The sequence below is a fragment of the Microcaecilia unicolor genome, chromosome 8 (assembly GCF_901765095.1).
Source record: "Microcaecilia unicolor chromosome 8, aMicUni1.1, whole genome shotgun sequence".
Classification (NCBI taxonomy): Eukaryota; Metazoa; Chordata; class Amphibia; order Gymnophiona; family Siphonopidae; genus Microcaecilia; species Microcaecilia unicolor.
In genome coordinates this window covers 233,228,670-233,246,998 of record NC_044038.1, presented here as the reverse complement: position 1 = coordinate 233,246,998, position 18,329 = coordinate 233,228,670, and the positions used below count along the sequence as shown (strand labels likewise).

At 45.7% G+C, this 18,329-nt stretch overlaps 1 protein-coding gene across 1 annotated transcript in view; it reads left to right on the top strand.

Annotated features, from left to right (window-relative positions):
- The first annotated feature begins 2,523 nt into the window (after positions 1-2,523).
- The window catches only part of CTNNBL1 (catenin beta like 1), a 297,567-nt gene continuing 281,761 nt past the window's right edge, over positions 2,524-18,329 (top strand). The window contains exons 1-2 of the mRNA XM_030212603.1: positions 2,524-2,542; positions 6,950-6,986. Of these exons, the coding sequence (XP_030068463.1) occupies positions 6,960-6,986 (27 nt within the window). The 5' untranslated portion in view covers positions 2,524-2,542; positions 6,950-6,959. The remainder of the gene's footprint in view (positions 2,543-6,949; positions 6,987-18,329) is intronic.

Sequence of the window (18,329 nt, the reverse complement as noted above, 5' to 3'; positions counted from 1 at the left end):
ATGATACATTTTTGATGTTTTTCTCTTTTGAAAATGAGCCCCATAGTGTCCTTTAGGGAGGGTCGGTTCATCTGTCTATTTGTCCACCTGTATGCATGTGCAAACAAACCCATACAGATAAAGAAGGGAGCCCAAGAGCAGGAAGCGGTGTGCTGGTGGGGTGATCAGGCCCGGCTGCCCAAAGATCATGCAAGGCCTGCAGCAGGACCTCTGAGCTCAGTAGCACAAAACCTTATAGCAGTGGCACAGGCTCGGATGTACCGAATGGAACTCAACATTTACCAGTTGAAGAAGAGATGACTTTGGTGGCAGGAGGGACCTAATCCCCAGTGGCTGAAAAGGAAGAGGCAACTCCCACAGAAGTGGTGGAGACGCTTGCTACAAGAGGTGAAAGGAAGGTTGGGTTGGGGAGGGGCGAGGGGGAGTCAGTGCAGGGGGAAGAGGAAAGGAAAGATTACGGAAGGAGAGAGGGAAGGGGAGAAAAAGGTGGATGGGAAGTGAGTGCAATTGGTAAAGGGGAAGGATGTTAAGAAGAAACTTGGAGGTAGGGTGAGCTAGAGATCATTCCAAGTAAACAACTGAAACGAATGAGTGCATCACCCACATTCCAAACACCACCTGCCCACATCTATCCACCCACACATGCGCCCCCCCCCCCCACTTTCCTGCACTCAAGTAGCACAGAAGCACACCAAAATGCAAGCACCCCACCCACTCACATATCCCACCCTACCGGGTTAAGCCAGTGACGTAGCCACAGGTGGGCCTGGGTGGGCTGGGGCCCACCCACTTAGGGCTCAGGCCCACCCAACAGTAGCACATGTTTAGCGGTAGCTGGTGGGGATCCCAAGCTCTGCCAGCTGAAGACTTCTCCCTGATGGTAACGAACATGATACCAGCACCTGCACATGCTCAATTTTCAGCTCATGCCTGCTGCAGACTGCCAAGATGGAAGGAAGCATTTTCCTGCCAGCTGAGATATTTTTTGGGTGGTGGTTGGGGGAGGGAAAACACTTGGTGCCCACTCACTTCTTGCCTAGGCCCACCCAAAATCTGTTGTCTGGCTCCGCCCCTGGGTTAAGCACCATGCGATCCCACATTCACCTACCCAGGTACCTATTTACAATGCTATTAAGCATTCACTTTACCACTTTATTTAGGTGTCTCAGGCATCTTCACTTCGGTTGGATCATTCTGTCATAGAGTCGCTAGCACAGATTCCTGAGGCTTGAACACTAGACAGAAAAAAAGGCCCGTTTTCAAGAGTGAACTTTAGAGAAGATAAGTTTTATAGTACTTTACTAAAAAATTATGGGGTCAACATTCAAAGAGGTTTAACCAGGCAGGAGAGGCTGAGCTGGCTGACTGCCAATTTTCAGTGGCACTTAACTAAAGGGTAAAGGGTCATGGGTTTGATATACTCCCTTTCTGTGGGTACAACCAAAGCACTTTACATATACTAACTGCAGGTAGACTAGAACAAGACAAGAACTAGAATTGCTCAAGGTAAGGCTTAATATCACTGAAATTCATCCAGCACAAAAGGCAAACAAGGATTGCTAAAAGCAAAGAACGCAACAGGATCCTATAATTCTGAGGCCTCGGGAAGCAAAGCAAAAACAGGAAGCAAATGCATGACTGGACAAGGAAACAATTCTGAAGCAATAGGCAGTGCCGTAGTGAGGGCGGCTGACACCTGGGGCGGGTCGCCGCTGCGCACCCCCCCCCCCCCGGGTGCAGCACGGCGCCCCCCCTCAGCGCACCCCCTCCCCCATCCGGAGCGCACCCTCCCCTCCCGGAGCGCATTCTCACTTTAATTAGGAAGCGAGGGGCGGGCGAGAGGGCCGATCTGCCCCCGAGTGCACGTCGCTGGGAGCTGCGTCGGCTCTGCTGGTTCCTTGCTCTCTCTGCCCCGGAACAGGAAGTAACCTGTTCCGGGGCAGAGGGAGCAGGGAAACAGTGGATCCGACACACCCCCAGCGCGTGCACCCGGGGCAGACCGCCCCACCGCCCCCCCCCCCCTTCCTACGCCACTGGCAATAGGAAATAAACCCAAAAGTGGGGTAGAAATGCTCAAGCCTGCCCTAATGTGGTCCCTGCTGGACTAATCAGGAAACAAGAATAAAGAGTATCAGAAATATAAGACACAGCTAGAAATGGCCAGGCTACAACCAGACTCCCAAGAGACAGAACGGTTCCTTTGGGAAGGCAGCTGCCTCCCACCCATAGGCGCCTGGTATAAGAGGCTTGGACAGGCTAAGCCTCCCCTGCTGTGCTCTGAGGGGTTTAAATTGTTGATTTACCTCCATCCTCACAGCAGGAGCTGCAGTGAAAGCCCTCTAGCCTTGTGTAACCAATTGTAGAAATTGGTTTATGGTTTGTTTACCTTACTGCTGGGAGAGTAGGGGGGGGGGGGGGGGTTGGCTGGAGGTGTCCTGGGTTGCCAGGGAGATATTTAATGGGGATGACTTCCTGACCTGCACTGAGAACAGATAGCAGCAGATACTGGACCAGCATGATCAGAAAAAGTCACCAAACAAAGGTAGAAAAGATCATTTTATTTTCATTATAGTGTTTGGACTACCGTGTTTCCCTGAAAATAAGACACTGTCTTATATTAAATTTTGCTCCCCAAGACCTGCTAGGTCTTATTTTCAGGGGAGGCCTTATTTTTCGGGGAAACATCGGGGTCACTCCCCCCCCCCCCCCCCCGAGATCGCCGGCTCCCCTCCTCGATCGGTGGCTCCCCCTGCCCTCAGTCGCTCCCGGAAGTAACTAACCTCTTAAATGCTTCCTTTCACCATTCATCTTCGCACTCGCCGCAAGCAGCAGGGCAGGCCACTCCTTCCTTCCGTGTCCCGCCCTCGCCTGACGTAACGTAACGTCAGACGAGGGCGGGACACGGAAGGAAGGAGTGGCCAGCCCTGCTGCTTGCGGCGAGTGCGAAGGTGAAAGGAAGCGGTTAAGAGGTTGGTTCCGGGAGTGACTGAGGGCGGGGGGAGCCGCTGATCGAGGGGGGGAGCCGGCGATCTCGGGTGGGGGGGTGACCCCGATGTTTCCCCGAAAAATAAGGCCTCCCCTGCTAGGTCTTATTTTCGGGGGATGCCTTATATTTTCAAATTTAAGCAAGACCTCTACTAGGTCTTACTTTCGGAGGATGTCCTATTTTCGGGGAAACACGGTATGTCCACTTTGAGAATCAGGTGCTCAACATTAAAAGTTTATATTTATTTACTTATTTATGGCATTTTATCCCACATTAAACATGAATTAGGGTGTTTCATATTGTTGATGGTCTGCATTTTCCGTATGGGTGGTATGTTGGTGTATTAGGTTCTGCCCAGTGTAATATTTATGGTACAGTAAGGTTCTGAGTGTGTTTTTGCACAAAGTTGTGCATAGTGTTTTGCAGTTGAGCGATTGTGCTTAGAATATGCTTTGAGCAACCACTTTATTCTTTGACATATGATACATATCTAATATCTAAATTTAATAAAAGGTATTGTGACTTTATTTTATTTATTTATTTTTTCTGTGTGTTATCAGACAATTACGGATTTAAGCCCCACCCCTAACCCCACCCCTGGCCCCACCCCTAACCCCACCCACTTTAGCCTCCCCAAACAGTTGGGCCACCGACCGCCTATGCTCCCACCCCAAAAGGTTGCAGGTTAAAGTCTTGCTTGGGCTTGATAGCTATCAACAGTGAAAATATATTCTTGAACTTTATTGCAATTTTCCAGTCTACAGCCATGTGTTAAAAAAAGAATTGCATTCAATTTACATAACATGATAGTTGTCAGTTTACAGATAACCCCATAAATAAACATGGAAATACAGTGGTGGAAATAAGTATTTGATCCCTTGCTGATTTTGTAAGTTTGCCCACTGACAAAGACATGAGCAGCCCATAATTGAAGGGTAGGTTATTGGTAACAGTGAGAGATAGCACATCACAAATTAAATCCGGAAAATCACATTGTGGAAAGTATATGAATTTATTTGCATTCTGCAGAGGGAAATAAGTATTTAATCCCTCTGGCAAACAAGACCTAATACTTGGTGGCAAAACCCTTGTTGGCAAGCACAGCGGTCAGACGTCTTCTGTAGTTGATGATGAGGTTTGCACACATGTCAGGAGGAATTTTGGTCCACTCCTCTTTGCAGATCATCTCTAAATCATTAAGAGTTCTGGGCTGTCGCTTGGCAACTCGCAGCTTCAGCTGCCCTCCATAAGTTTTCAATGGGATTAAGGTCTGGTGACTGGCTAGGCCACTCCATGACCCTAATGTGCTTCTTCCTGAGCCACTCCTTTGTTGCCTTGGCTGTATGTTTTGGGTCATTGTCGTGCTGGAAGACCCAGCCACGACCCATTTTTAAGGCCCTGGCGGAGGGAAGGAGGTGTCACTCAGAATTGTACGGTACATGGCCCCATCCATTCTCCCATTGATGCGGTGAAGTAGTCCTGTGCCTTAGCAGAGAAACACCCCCAAAACATAACATTCCACCTCCATGCTTGACAGTGGGGGACGGTGTTCTTTGGGTCATAGGCAGCATTTCTCTTCCTCCAAACACGGCGAGTTGAGTTCATGCCAAAGAGCTCAATTTTTGTCTCATCTGACCACAGCACCTTCTCCCAATCACTCTCGGCATCATCCAGGTGTTCACTGGCAAACTTCAGACGGGCCGTCACATGTGCCTTCCGGAGCAGGGGGACCTTGCGGGCACTGCAGGATTGCAATCCGTTATGTCGTAATGTGTTACCAATGGTTTTCGTGGTGACAGTGGTCCCAGCTGCCTTGAGATCATTGACAAGTTCCCCCCTTGTAGTTGTAGGCTGATTTCTAACCTTCCTCATGATCAAGGATACCCCACGAGGTGAGATTTTGCGTGGAGCCCCAGATCTTTGTCGATTGACAGTCATTTTGTACTTCTTCCATTTTCTTACTATGGCACCAACAGTTGTCTCCTTCTCGCCCAGCGTCTTACTGATGGTTTTGTAGCCCATTCCAGCCTTGTGCAGGTGTATGATCTTGTCACTGACATCCTTAGACAGCTCCTTGCTCTTGGCCATTTTGTAGAGGTTAGAGTCTGACTGATTCACTGAGTCTGTGGACAGGTGTCTTTCATACAGGTGACCATTGCCGACAGCTGTCTGTCATGCAGGTAACGAGTTGATTTGGAGCATCTACCTGGTCTGTAGGGGCCAGATCTCTTACTGGTTGGTGGGGGATCAAATACTTATTTCCCTCTGCAGAATGCAAATAAATTCATATACTTTCCACAATGTGATTTTCCGGATTTAATTTGTGATGTGCTATCTCTCACTGTTACCAATAACCTACCCTTCAATTATGGGCTGCTCATGTCTTTGTCAGTGGGCAAACTTACAAAATCAGCAAGGGATCAAATACTTATTTCCACCACTGTATACTTTTTTCAGCAGGTAAAGTAAGGATCATGCATTTGAGTTACCACCAGTACTGGCCTTCCGACAGCCACCCAACTTAAAACACAAGCTAATCAGAAGTAAACTTCCATCACAGACTGAAAAGGAACAGAAGGGCACACTTCCCTGTAATTTATCCAGTTGCAAACTATGCCAAAACATTTCACAGGACCCCACAGTCATCCACAAAGGAAAGATATTCAACATAAAGGAATCTTTCACTTGCTCATCTTCCAATGTGGTATATATCATTCAGTGTAAAAAATGTAACGAAGGATGCTATATTGGAGAAACAGGCCAGATGCTTAAGACAAGATTCAATTTACATAGACATCACATGAACAATACTGGTGCCAGCAGGGTTCCCACGCCAGTTGGTCAACATTTTACAGGACCAGGACACTGTACCAGTGACTTCACAGTGAGAATCCTGAAAGGTAACTTTAAAACCATACAAGAACGTAAGACCTTTGAAGTCAGAATGATTGAATATTTTAACACCCAACAGAAAGGACTTAACAAGGATCTGGGGTTCCTAACCCATTATAAACCATAAAGCTGTATGTCTCTGTTGATCACCCCACCCCTCCTCACCTATCCACACCCATCCTGTTAGAATATCAATGATATGCTTTGATGTCCCCATGCATACCTCCGACCCACCCCCATCCTCCCACCCTGCCAGACTGTCATAGTAATGCTTGAATGTTTTTCACTTATATACACTGTCAGCTAGCACATTTGCTTATTTCCGATCTGACGAAGAAGGGCAACCTTCGAAAGCTAATCAAGAAATGTATTAAGTTATGTCCAATAAAAAGGGTATCATCTTATTTTCTTTTCCATGTTTTATTTTGTTTGATTTCTATAGATTCTACATGGAATGTTGCTATTCCATGTAGAAGTCGGCCCTTGTAGATCACCAATGTGGCCGCGCAGGCTTCTGCTTCTGTGAGTCTGACGTCCTGCACGTACGTGCAGGACGTCAGACTCACAGAAACAGAAGCCTGCGCAGCCTTCTACATGGAATGTTGCTAGTGGAATAGCAACATTCCATGTAGAATCTCCAATAGTAGCAACATTCCATGTAGAATCTCCAATGGTATCTATTTTACTGTCATAGTAATGCTTGAATGTTTTCACTTATATACACTGTCAGTTAACACATTTGCTTATTTCCGATCTGAGGAAGAAGGGCGACCTTCGAAAGCTAATCAAGAAATGTATTAAGTTATGTCCAATAAAAAAGGTATCGTCTTATTTTCTTTTCCATGTTTTATTTTGTTTGATTTCTATTGATAACCTGTGGTACAATCAAAATGGTTTACATATTACATGCAGGTACTCTCTCTGTACTTAGTGGGCTCACAAGTTTTGTTCAAATCACAAGTGTTATTAAAAAAAAAAATCTACTTCCAACACAGTCACTTGGGTCAGAGGAGTCATTTCAGCTGACACTTTCATCATTAGTGAGAATGTATTTTGTACGTTCTATATTAGGACCTCTGGAATGGAACAAACTTTCAATATCATCAAGATAGGTTGCAGATTCTGAACTTTTATATTGATTAATTTTATTTACCGTTTGTAATCCATTTAGTTTTTAATAGAAATGATAAAGAAATAAATCACCACTGACCTCTGACAAATTCCAGCCTGGCAGCACTTTACTGTGCTAATCCACCCCACCATTAATGCTTAAATAAATCTAAAAAGATTGTTCACAGTTGATGGAATCGGAGGACATTATCACTTCTGATCCCTGACTAAAATACAAACAATGTGCACATTGACAAGGGCTCTTTTTCATTTGGTTGAAATTTATAGTAAACAAAAATATGAAATTTAACCGCATTGAGGGTCCCAAAAAACCAACAAGGCAAGCGATCTGCAAGACCCAACGTGGAGATTAAACGAGCAGATCAAAGTGACATCCAAAGGATTTTATTAGAGATATTATATATATACCAAAGTTCTTATATGTGATATCTCTAATAAAATCCTTTGGATGTCACTTTGATCTGCTCGTTTAATCTCCACATTGGAAAGGAACCTGACATTTTGGCTTTTTCCCTGTTCTTACAGGTTAGAAACATATGAATGACAAGGGAAATGCTGTTTACATTCCTCATGGCCTTTCAAATCACTGCCCATCCCTAACACAAAGTCCTGTTTCAGGAGGGTAGGATTACATGAGTAGTAACTGAGCGAGGCCTGGGTAAGCAACTGGGTGGGATGCGAGTGGCAGGGAGGTATGAGTGGGATGCGAGTGGCATGGGTAGCTTGCCAGGTGCCCTTGACCTGGATTGGCCTCTGTCGGGGACAGGATGCTGGGCTCAATGGACCTTTGGTCTTTTCCCAGTACGGCATTACTTATGTACTTATGTAGGTATAAGTAATTAACTGGGTGACCTGTGAGTGATAGAAGGCTGTGACTGTAGAAGTTTGGGAGTGTGGGTTTACGAGGTGCGGATGTGTAAGTGCAAGGGAGATGTGGGTATAGAAGAGAATGTAGACTGTTAGAGGCCTAGAATGAGATTTGGTTGCCACGTGGGTGTTAACTACTACTACTACTATTTAGCATTTCTATAGTGCTACAAGGCATACGTAGCGCTGCACAAACATAGAAGAAAGACAGTCCCTGCTCAAAGAGCTTACAATCTAATAGACAAAAAATAAATAAAGTAAGCAAATCAAATCAATTAATGTGAATGGGAAGGAAGAGAGGAGGGTAGATGGAGGCGAGTGGTTACGAGTCAAAAGCAATGTTAAAGAGGTGGGCTTTCAGTCTAGATTTAAAGGTGGCCAAGGATGGGGCAAGACGTAGGGGCTCAGGAAGTTTATTCCAGGCGTAGGGTGCAGCGAGACAGAAGGCGCGAAGTCTGGAGTTGGCAGTAGTGGAGAAGGGAACAGATAAGAAGGATTTATCCATGGAGCAGAGTGCACGGGAAGGGGTGTAGGGTGTAGTTACCTTCAAGGGCTGGTGCAAGGATAATTGCAACCTAGGTGAACTTTAGCTTTGCATCCCTCCTTGCCATGCATACACATCACTTCACAAATTAGTGCTGTGATAAAATGATATTTTATCTTTTTTTTTTTAATTTTAGCATTTAGCTCACGTTCTTTCAGTAGTTGCTGAAGACAAGCTACATTCAGGTACAATAGGTATTTCCCTATCCCCAGAGAAAGGTGAGAGTATGCATTGGAGATTCTTTTTTTTGAGGGGGCGGAGGAGAAAGCTGAAAGTGTGTCATGAGCATGGGAGGGAGCAGAGAAAGCTGAGATAGTGCCATGGGGGTGGGGGTGGGGGTAGGAGTAGGAGGAAAACAATGTGAGTGTGGGGAAGATGAAGCTTAAGGATGCGTCTGGGGGAGGGAGAATGAGAGCCGGGGGGGGGGGTGGGTATTGCATGTGGGAGAAATCTTAGGGGGCAAACAGAATCAGGGGTCTTGCTGGAGTTAAAGAGAATTGCAGTTGGAGTGACAGATGGAATTGGGGAGGCTGGAACCTGAGGAGGGAAAAAGCATGAGGAGACATCAGGCCTTATCATGGGGAAGTTCTGTGCAAAAACACTTCAAATAAACAATGCAGAACTTTGCAGAATTTTCAAATATTATGCGCAGAATTTTCAAAACTTTTGCATAGAATTCCCCCAGGAGTAATTTATACTCAAACCGAACAGCATGAAACAGATAGAAAATGGATTCCAAGTCTTTCATAACAAAATTTAATAAGAGCATACAAAATGTTTATTTTTATTTACTTGTTGCATTTGTATCTCACATTTTCCCACCTATTTGCAGGCTCAATGTGGCTTACATTGTACCGTCAAGGCGTATGCCCAGTCGGTTGATAGCAAATACAAGGTTGTATAGTGATCGAATGAGGTATATGTGGAGGGTTGGAAGGGATGAAGATTGTGTGTTGTCCAGTACGATCATTAGGCATGCTGTGTTTTTGGGTGAAGAGGTTTACGTAGGGTCGTTGGGGTAGGCCTTTTTGAAGAGGTTGGTTTCTAGTGATTTCCTGAAGGTCAGGTGGTCATGGATTGTTTTCACAGCTTTTGGGAGGCCATTCCATAGTTTAACTGTGGATAGTGCATATCTGTAAAGCTTCCGTGTCCGGGGAGGGGCTTCTATATTCACTCTGTGGGTTTGTCACTTTTGATTTAACGGAAATCCCTCTCCTTGTTCTTGATCGTCAAAAGGAAAAGCTTTTGATAATGGACAAGGTCACACACTTGTACAATACAGACAGTGAAAGCACCAATCTTTTTTTCTCTCTTTTTCTATACGTGTATATGTATATATATATATTTTTTTTTTTTTTTTTTGTTACATTTGTACCCTGTGCTTTCCCACTCATGGCAGGCTCAATGTGGCTTACATGGGGCAATGGAGGGTTAAGTGATGTGCCCAGAGTCACAAGGAACTGCCTGTGCCTGAAGTGGGAATTGAACTCAGTTCCTCAGGACCAAAGTCCACCACCCTAACCACTAGGCCACTCCTCCACTGTTGCTACTATTTGAGATTCTACATGCTATTCCACTAGCAACATTCCATGTAGAAGTCGGCCCTTGCAGATCACCAATGTGGCAGGACGTCAGACTCACAGAAGCAGAAGCCTGCGCAGCCTTCTACATGGAATGTTGCTAGTGGAATAGCAACATTCCATGTAGAATCTCCAATAGTAGCAACATTCCATGTAGAATCTCCAATAGTATCTATTTTATTTTTGTTACATTTGTACCCCACGCTTTCCCACTCATGCTAGGCTCAATGCGGCTTACATGGGGCAATGGAGGGTTAAGTGACTTGCCCAGAGTCACAAGGAGCTGCCTGTGCCTGAAGTGGGAATCAAACTCAGTTCCCCAGGACCAAAGTCCACCACCCTAACCACCAAAGTCCACCACCACCCTTGCAGATCACCAATGTGGCCGCGCAGGCTTCTGCTTCTGTGAGTCTGACGTCCTGCACGTCAGACTCACAGAAACAGAAGCCTGTGCAGCCTTCTACATGGAACATGGAATGTTGCTAGTGGAATAGCAACATTCCATGTAGAATCTCCAATAGTAGCAACATTCCATGTAGAATCTCCAATAGTATCTATTTTATTTTTGTTACATTTGTACCCCACGCTTTCCCACTCATGGCAGGCTCAATGCGGCTTACATGGGGCAATGGAGGGTTAAGTGACTTGCCCAGAGTCACAAGGAGCTGCCTGTGCCTGAAGTGGGAATTGAACTCAGTTCCTCAGGACCAAAGTCCACCACCCTAACCACTAGGCCACTCCTCCACTGTTGCTACTATTTGAGATTCTACATGGAATGTTGCTATTCCACTAGCAACATTCCATGTAGAAGTCGGCCCTTGCAGATCACCAATGTGGCCACGCAGGCTTCTGCTTCTTTGAGTCTGACGTCCTGCACGTACGTGCAGGACATCAGACTCACAGAAACAGAAGCCTGCGCAGCCTTCTACATGGAATGTTGCTAGTGGAATAGCAACATTCCATGTAGAATCTCCAATAGTAGCAACATTCCATGTAGAATCTCCAATAATATCTATTTTATTTTTGTTACATTTGTGCTTTCCCACTCATGGCAGGCTCAATGCGGCTTACATGGGGCAATGGAGGGTTAAGTGACTTGCCAGAGTCACAAGGAGCTGCCTGTGCCTGAAGTGGGAATCGAACTCAGTTCCTCAGTTCCCCAGGACCAAAGTCCACCACCCTAACCACTATGAACACGTGTCTGTGTAAGTAGTGTATATGAGATAGCTTTGCATCCAGGGCCTGCTTGGGGAATGTTATAACACAGCAGCTGTCTCAGTGATGGAGAGCAGTGCTACACAGAGGCAGATAACATACAAGCACAGGTCAGAAGATGTCTATGTACTCTATCCATCAATGGGAACAGCTGCTTGAGTTCTCGTGCCACCTGTGATGCATGTTCGCAATCAAAAACATGGTTTTTGTGAGTTTAAATGGATGGATGAAATCCCAGCGCTGACAGCTCTGGCCCTCACACCGTTCCAATAAATGAAAGAGAAATTTCAAGTGATGCTCTTTCTTCCTTCAGATGACGTCTCTTCTTATCCATTTCCTCTTCCATATTTACAGCCCAGGGGCTCTCTCTTCCCAAAGTGTGCAGGGTCCTCTTCTCTCATCCCTAACACTTGCTATTCCTGCTCTCTCCCCTCCTCAGTGCTTATGACCTCCGTCCTATTTCCCCTCTTCAGCGCTTACTGCTCCTAGGGGTCCTTTTACAAAGCCACGGTAAACAGTGGCCTGCGGTAGTGTGGGCGCATCTTTTTGGCACGCGCCGGGACACTTTTTTACCGTGGCTGAGGAAAAGGCCATTTTTTAATGGGCATGTGCAAAAATTAAAAGTAGCACATGCCTGTTTGTGGCCTGAGCCCTTACCGCCAACCATTGACTTAATGGAAAGGGCTCACGCGCTACCCGCATGGTAACCATGCAGCATTTTCCAACATGGCCACACTGCTGATTACCACTGGGAACAACCTCCATGGTAGAAAATAGAAAAATATTTTCTACTGCTTATGGACTTTTCTTTTAGGAGATTATCCAAACCTTTTTTTTTTTAAAACCCTGCTAAGCTAACTGCTTTTTCCACATTCTCTGGCAACAAATTCCAGAGTTTAATTATTTTCTCTGAGTTGTTTAAATTTACTACTTAGTAGCTTCCTTGCGTGCTCCCTAGTCCTAGTATTTTTGGAAAGAGTAAACAAGCAATCCACGTCTATCCGTACCACTCCACTCAGTATTTTATAGACCTGTCTTTTTTCCAAGCTGAAGAGCCCTAGTTGCTTTAGCCTTTCCTCATAGGGAAGTCATCCCATCCACTTTATCATTTTCATTACCCTTCTCTGTATCTTTTCTAATGTCACCATATCATTTTTGAGTTGCGGTGACCTGAATTGCACACAATATTTGAAGTGCAGTCACATGGAGCGATACAAAGGCATTATAATGTCCTCATTTTTGTTTTCCATTCCTTTCCTAATAATACTTAACATTCTATTTGCTTTCTTAGCTGCCACCGCACATTGAGCAAGAGGATTTCAACGTATCATCAACAATGACACCAAGATCCTTTTCCTGATCGGTGACTCCAAATATGGAACCTTGCATTACGTAGCTATAGTTTGGGTTCCTCTTTCCCTCATGTGTCACTTTGCACTTGCTCACATTAAACGTCATCATGCCGTAATGGACATTAGCAAGTGCTAAGTGCCATCTGGCCCATAGGTTCAACAAGGCATACCACACTGATCCATCCTAATCACCAGACAACGAAACTGAAGCCTGAACTGGATAAAACCCAACTCTGTGCACGCGACTACCAAAACCTACTCTACCACGAAAGAACTTTAACGCAATACCACTTTACCTCTTATTCCGAATATGAACTCTTTATACTTGACTGCTTAATCTACTATAAAGTCAATCATGATCTTTATGTATTACCACTTGTATCTCTCACTCCGGAAATGGTGATCGCCATGACGGAACAATGTAAGCCACATTGAGCCTGCAAATAGGTGGGAAAATGTGGGATACAAATGCAACAAATAAATGAAATAGGATGTTAAGCCTTAGTAAAAGGGGCTCTGAGTTAGGGACAGTCCAGGGTTTTGGGCGAAGCCACTCTTTAGCCGATTAGTGGCGATATTCAGTGGCGTTCCTAGGGTAGCTGACACCCGGGGCGGATCACCGATGCGCCCCCCCCCCCCCCCCGGCAAAACGACACCTCCCCCCAGCAAAACAACACCCCTCCGGGTGCATTTTTACCTGCTGGGGGGGGGGGGGGGGGGTGCCGCGCGCCTTTCGGCTTCGCTCGTTCCATGCTCCCTCTGCCCCGGAACAGGAAGTAACCTGTTCTGGGACAGAGGGAGCACAGAACAAGTGGAGCCGACAGGCGCGTGGCACCCCCCCCCCCCAGCGGCGTGCACCCGGGGCGGACCGCACCCACCGCCCCCCCCTAGGAACGCCACTGGCGATATTCAGTCCAGTAAATGGCTAAGTAAGTGGATAACGTTAAGACGGCAAATACTCTTTCCTAACTTTATCTGGACACCAGTCTGAATATTGGCTGGTGCCTGGTTAACTTCCAGGTTGCCTCACGAACCCGGATGTTCAGTGCCGGAGGCTGAGCTTGAATTGAATATCTGGGGTTAATTCAGCCCCCCCAGCTGTGAGCAGCTTACCAAGGACTGGACTTGGGAAACACTGGGGCTTAGGGTACCCACCACCCTTGCACCGGCTCTGGATCCAGTGAAAGCCATTTTCCCTATGTAAATAATATCAGTACTATTTCAGGAATTTTAGCAGAGCCTGGGCTTAATATAATTTTCTCTGCATTATTATTTCTCTGGAATTCATTGCCGGAAAATGTGGTGAAGGCGGTTAGCTTAGCAGAGTTTAAAAAGGGGTTGGACGGTTTCCTGAAGGACAAGTCCATAAACCGCTACTAAAAGGACTTGGAAAAATCCAAAATCCCAGGAATAACATGTATAGAATGTTTGTACGTTTGGGAAGCTTGCCAGGTGCCCTTGGCCTGGATTGGCCGCTGTCGTGGACAAGATGCTGGGCTCGATGGACCCTTGGTCTTTTCCCAGTATGGCATTACTTATGTACTTATGTACCTAAATGGAAAATTGCTTCCAAGAATGCTCCCACACAGAGGTTTAGCAGTTACCATGTGTTAATTTCAGCAATTATCATGTGGTACCTGCAAAACCTTAGTGACTAAGCAGTAAACCGAGCCCTTGTTATGTTTCGTTTAAATGAGAAGGCAAGAATGCCACGTTGGCATATGCCGCTCTCCATTGCTTCACATCAACACGCAGGCAATACTGCTTTGAATAAACAGCTATAGTTAGAAAATGCCCTTACAAATGAGATGGGATGAATTTATAATTGTGATGACGCTCAAATGAGAAATCTGTTTCTGTGTACCGATTGAGGTGTCCTTGGTTTTTGCTGAGCCCAATAAGAGCTGATTAACATCAATATTGTTGCCCCGGTGTCCTTCTCGTGCGGATAAAAACTCATTTCAGAAAGGTATCGGAGGACTTGCGTTGGAAGTGATGGAAAAAAGGACGGGGAGAGTGGGCAGCAGAGAAGGCGAACGCTCGAACAGATGAGAAAAGTGTAGAGAAGGGTTGGGGAAAGACATGCTCGGGGGGGGGGTGATTGGAGGGGGGCATACGAATCAGGAGAAACTCAAGCGTACCCAATACACTTTCCCTGCTCCTATAGAGCTGAAACTGTCCATTTGAGTGTGTAAAACAATTAACCTGGGTTAGGGAAGATGGTGCCAGACAAGCACCTACATCAGCCTCACTCCTCCGTCTCCTCCAGCCTCCCTTCTATTGCTCCTGATCACACTGTTCGTACTGCGGAAGACCTAATGGTGGCTCTAGACCGCTTGCTATTACTTCTCACCGGCCTCCCACTTAGCCATCTATCCCCCCTTCAATCTGTTCAGAACTCTGCTGCACGTCTCATATTCCGCCAGAACCGATATACTCATATCACCCCTCTCCTCAGGTCACTTCACTGGCTTCCAATCAGATACCGCATTCAATTCAAGCTTCTCCTTCTTACCTACAAATGCACTCAGTCTGCTGCCCCTCACTACCTTTCTACCCTCATCTCCCCTTATGTTCCCGCCCAAAACCTCCGTTCATAGGACAAATCCCTCCTCTCAGTACCCTTCTCCACCACCGCCAACTCCAGGCTCCGCTCATTCTGCCTCACCTCACCCTATGCTTGGAACAACCTTCCTGAGCCCTTACGCCAAGCCCCCTCCCTGCCCATCTTCAAGTCTTTGCTTAAAGCCCACCTCTTCAATGCTGCGCTCGGCACCTAACTCTTACCGTTCAGTAAATCCAGACTGCCCCAATTTGACTGCCCCTATCGGACTGACTGTTCACTTGTCTTTTAGATTGTAAACCCTTTGAGCAGGGACTGTCTCTCTTTGTTAAATTGTACAGCGCTGCGTAACCCTAGTAGCGCTTTAGAAATGTTAAGTAGTAGTAGTAGTAGAGGACAAATATAATGGAAGAAGAACCATCCAGCAAAAAGGAAAAGAAACGAGGACAACAATAAAAAGAAAGAGATAAATCATGAAACAACTGAGGAGGGAGAGATAAAGAAAAATCAGGGAGGTAGGAAGGAAGGAAGGGAGCAAGAGAAAACAGAACATTGATAAGGAGAGAAACACAGTGAAGGGCAGGGGACCAGAGAAAAATAGAAAAGTATTGGATGGGTGGATAAACTCTTTAACCCTCCATTGCCCAAGCTACAAAGCTTTGATTGTCAACTCGCTAGGTACAGAGAATATGTAAACCGCTCAGTGCATTCTTTTCTAGCCAAAAAAGGTGCCAGTACTTCTCATGCGGAAACCATGCCAGGATGCTGCTGGCTGCACACATAGTAGATGAGGGCAGAAAAAGACCTGCACGGTCCATCCAGTCTGCCCAAGAAATGTGCCACTTTTTTGTGTGTACCTTACCTTGATTTGTACCTGTCTTTTTCAGGGCACAGACCGTACAAGTCTGCCCAGCACTATCCCCGCCTCCCAACCACCAGCCATGCCTCCCACCACCGGCTCTGTTATCCAATCTCGGCTAAGCTCCTGAGGATCCATTTCTTCTGAACAGGATTCCTTTATGTTTATCCCACGCATGTTTGAATTCCGTTACCGTTTTCATCTCCATCACCTCCTGCGGGAGGGCATTCCAAGCATCCATCACTCTCTATGTGAAAAAATACTTCCTGACATTTTCCTGAGTCTGCCCCCCTTCAATCTCATTTCATGTCCTCTCGTTCTACCGCCTTCCCCTCTCCGGAAAAGGTTAGTTTGCAGATTAATACCTTTCAAATATTTGAACGTCTGTATCATATCACCCTTGTTTCTCCTTTCCTCCAAGGTATACATGTTCAGGTCAGCAAGTCTCTCCTCATACGTCTTGTAACACTTCTGAGGTCTTCCAGTGGCTTCCCCAGGATCCTCGCTGTTTCTCTCCTCACAAGTAGAAACAGTTATTCGGTCTCCACTTTCTGAAAGATGAGGAGCGGGAGGGTTTCCCCCTTGTCCTCATTCACTACTGTTACCAGTAGAGGACAAGGAGGTTAGATTGAACACAGCAGACAGCACAAGCCTATCTGGCTCATTATGTGGACCGAATCCAGTAGACGGGGCTTGCCGCCACATTGGTACACCCAAAACAATAGCAAATGCTATTGAAAACAATGTGAAATGCCTATTAGAAATAAGGGACTGCCTATGCACGGTTCATCTGTAAAAATTCTAGGTCCCATGTTGTACTTTGGTATGTTTTTGAGTTTTACCTCTCCTTCCCTTTACCCTGCTTTGGTTATTTTCAAATGTTGTTTCTATTTGTGATGACAGAAAGTTGTTAAGCAGCCTGGGTCAAGGGTCATGAATTTGATTTATATTTGGTTACATTTAATTTATTTTATTGGGATTATATGCATTTATTAATATGCAGGTAGTTTCTTTCTCTGTCCCCAGTGGGCTCACAATCTTTTTGTACCTGGAGGGGTGGGGGTAAAGAGGCCCTTTTACAAAGCTGCGGTAAAACGCGGCCTGCGGTAATGTGGGCACGTGGATTTGCCTTGCGCCGAGGCCATTTGTTACCGCAGCCGGAATTTCCATTATTTCAAATGGAGGTCATAAATAGCCGTATGCTAACAAAAATATTGGTGCATGGCGATTTACTGCCTGAGCCCTTACCGCCACCTGTTTAGAAGACGGTAAAGGCTCAGACGCTAACCTGGCGGTAATCAGTCAGCATGCAGTGATGGCTGAATACTGTCAAGCACGCCTACACCGTGCCCCCATGCTAGAAAATAGAAAAGTCTTTTCCGGCATGGGAAATGCGCAGCAAACACAAAACTACCTCATGGCGCCTGGGCGCACCCCGCTGTAGTGTTGTTCTGCCGTGTGTTAACCCTACCACGGCTTTGTAAAAGGGCCCCTAAGTGACTTTCCCAGGGTCACCAGGAGATAGATCTGTATTGGGTTATTGAACATTCTGAACTGCTGACTAAGACCACTTCGCTACGTTTGGTCCAGTCTAACAGACCGAAAAAAACAACTGATACTAGCGTCACCGTTTCAAAAGACAATTTGAAATCGGAAGACTTTCAGCTGTCTATTCCCTGTACTTGGAGTTAAAATATAGAACGATCTACCTATTGCCATCAGAACAGAAAACACCTTCCTCAGCTTCAGGAACAGGCTAAAAACCTTTCTCTTCCCAAAGACTGCTTCATAACAATCCATTGACTTCTACCTCCTAGTATCATCCATTATCCTTTCCTATAATGGTCTCTAATTGTTCTCATACCTCACACTAACATTATCAGCTTTTGTCTCACCTAGAATGTAAACCGCACTGAACTCTGGAAAGGGGATATTAGCGGTATACAAGAATTGATTTGATTTGACAAGGCCCGGCATTGAATTTCTGGGTTTAACGCCAGCTGCAGTCAACAAAATGCTGAGCACCACAGGCTGAAAATCAGGCCCAACAGAATTTGAGGAAAACATTTCTAGGAATTAGATCAGCAAGTGAGGAATAAGACGTAGAAAATGTATCAATACAGCAGGAAATACAAAGGGTTACTCCAAGAACCATTCTTTTATCAAAAGCAGAAACAGGAATGGTTAAGGAACCCTAAGACGATAGATGCAGCCCAGGACTGCAACATACATCTTTATGTTCTGTAAGAAAAATCAGGAAATGACCACTCATTTTGTAGCTGGCTGTGAAGTTCTGATGGCAGAAAATTTCTATACAGAAAAGCACAAGGTGGCATGTCT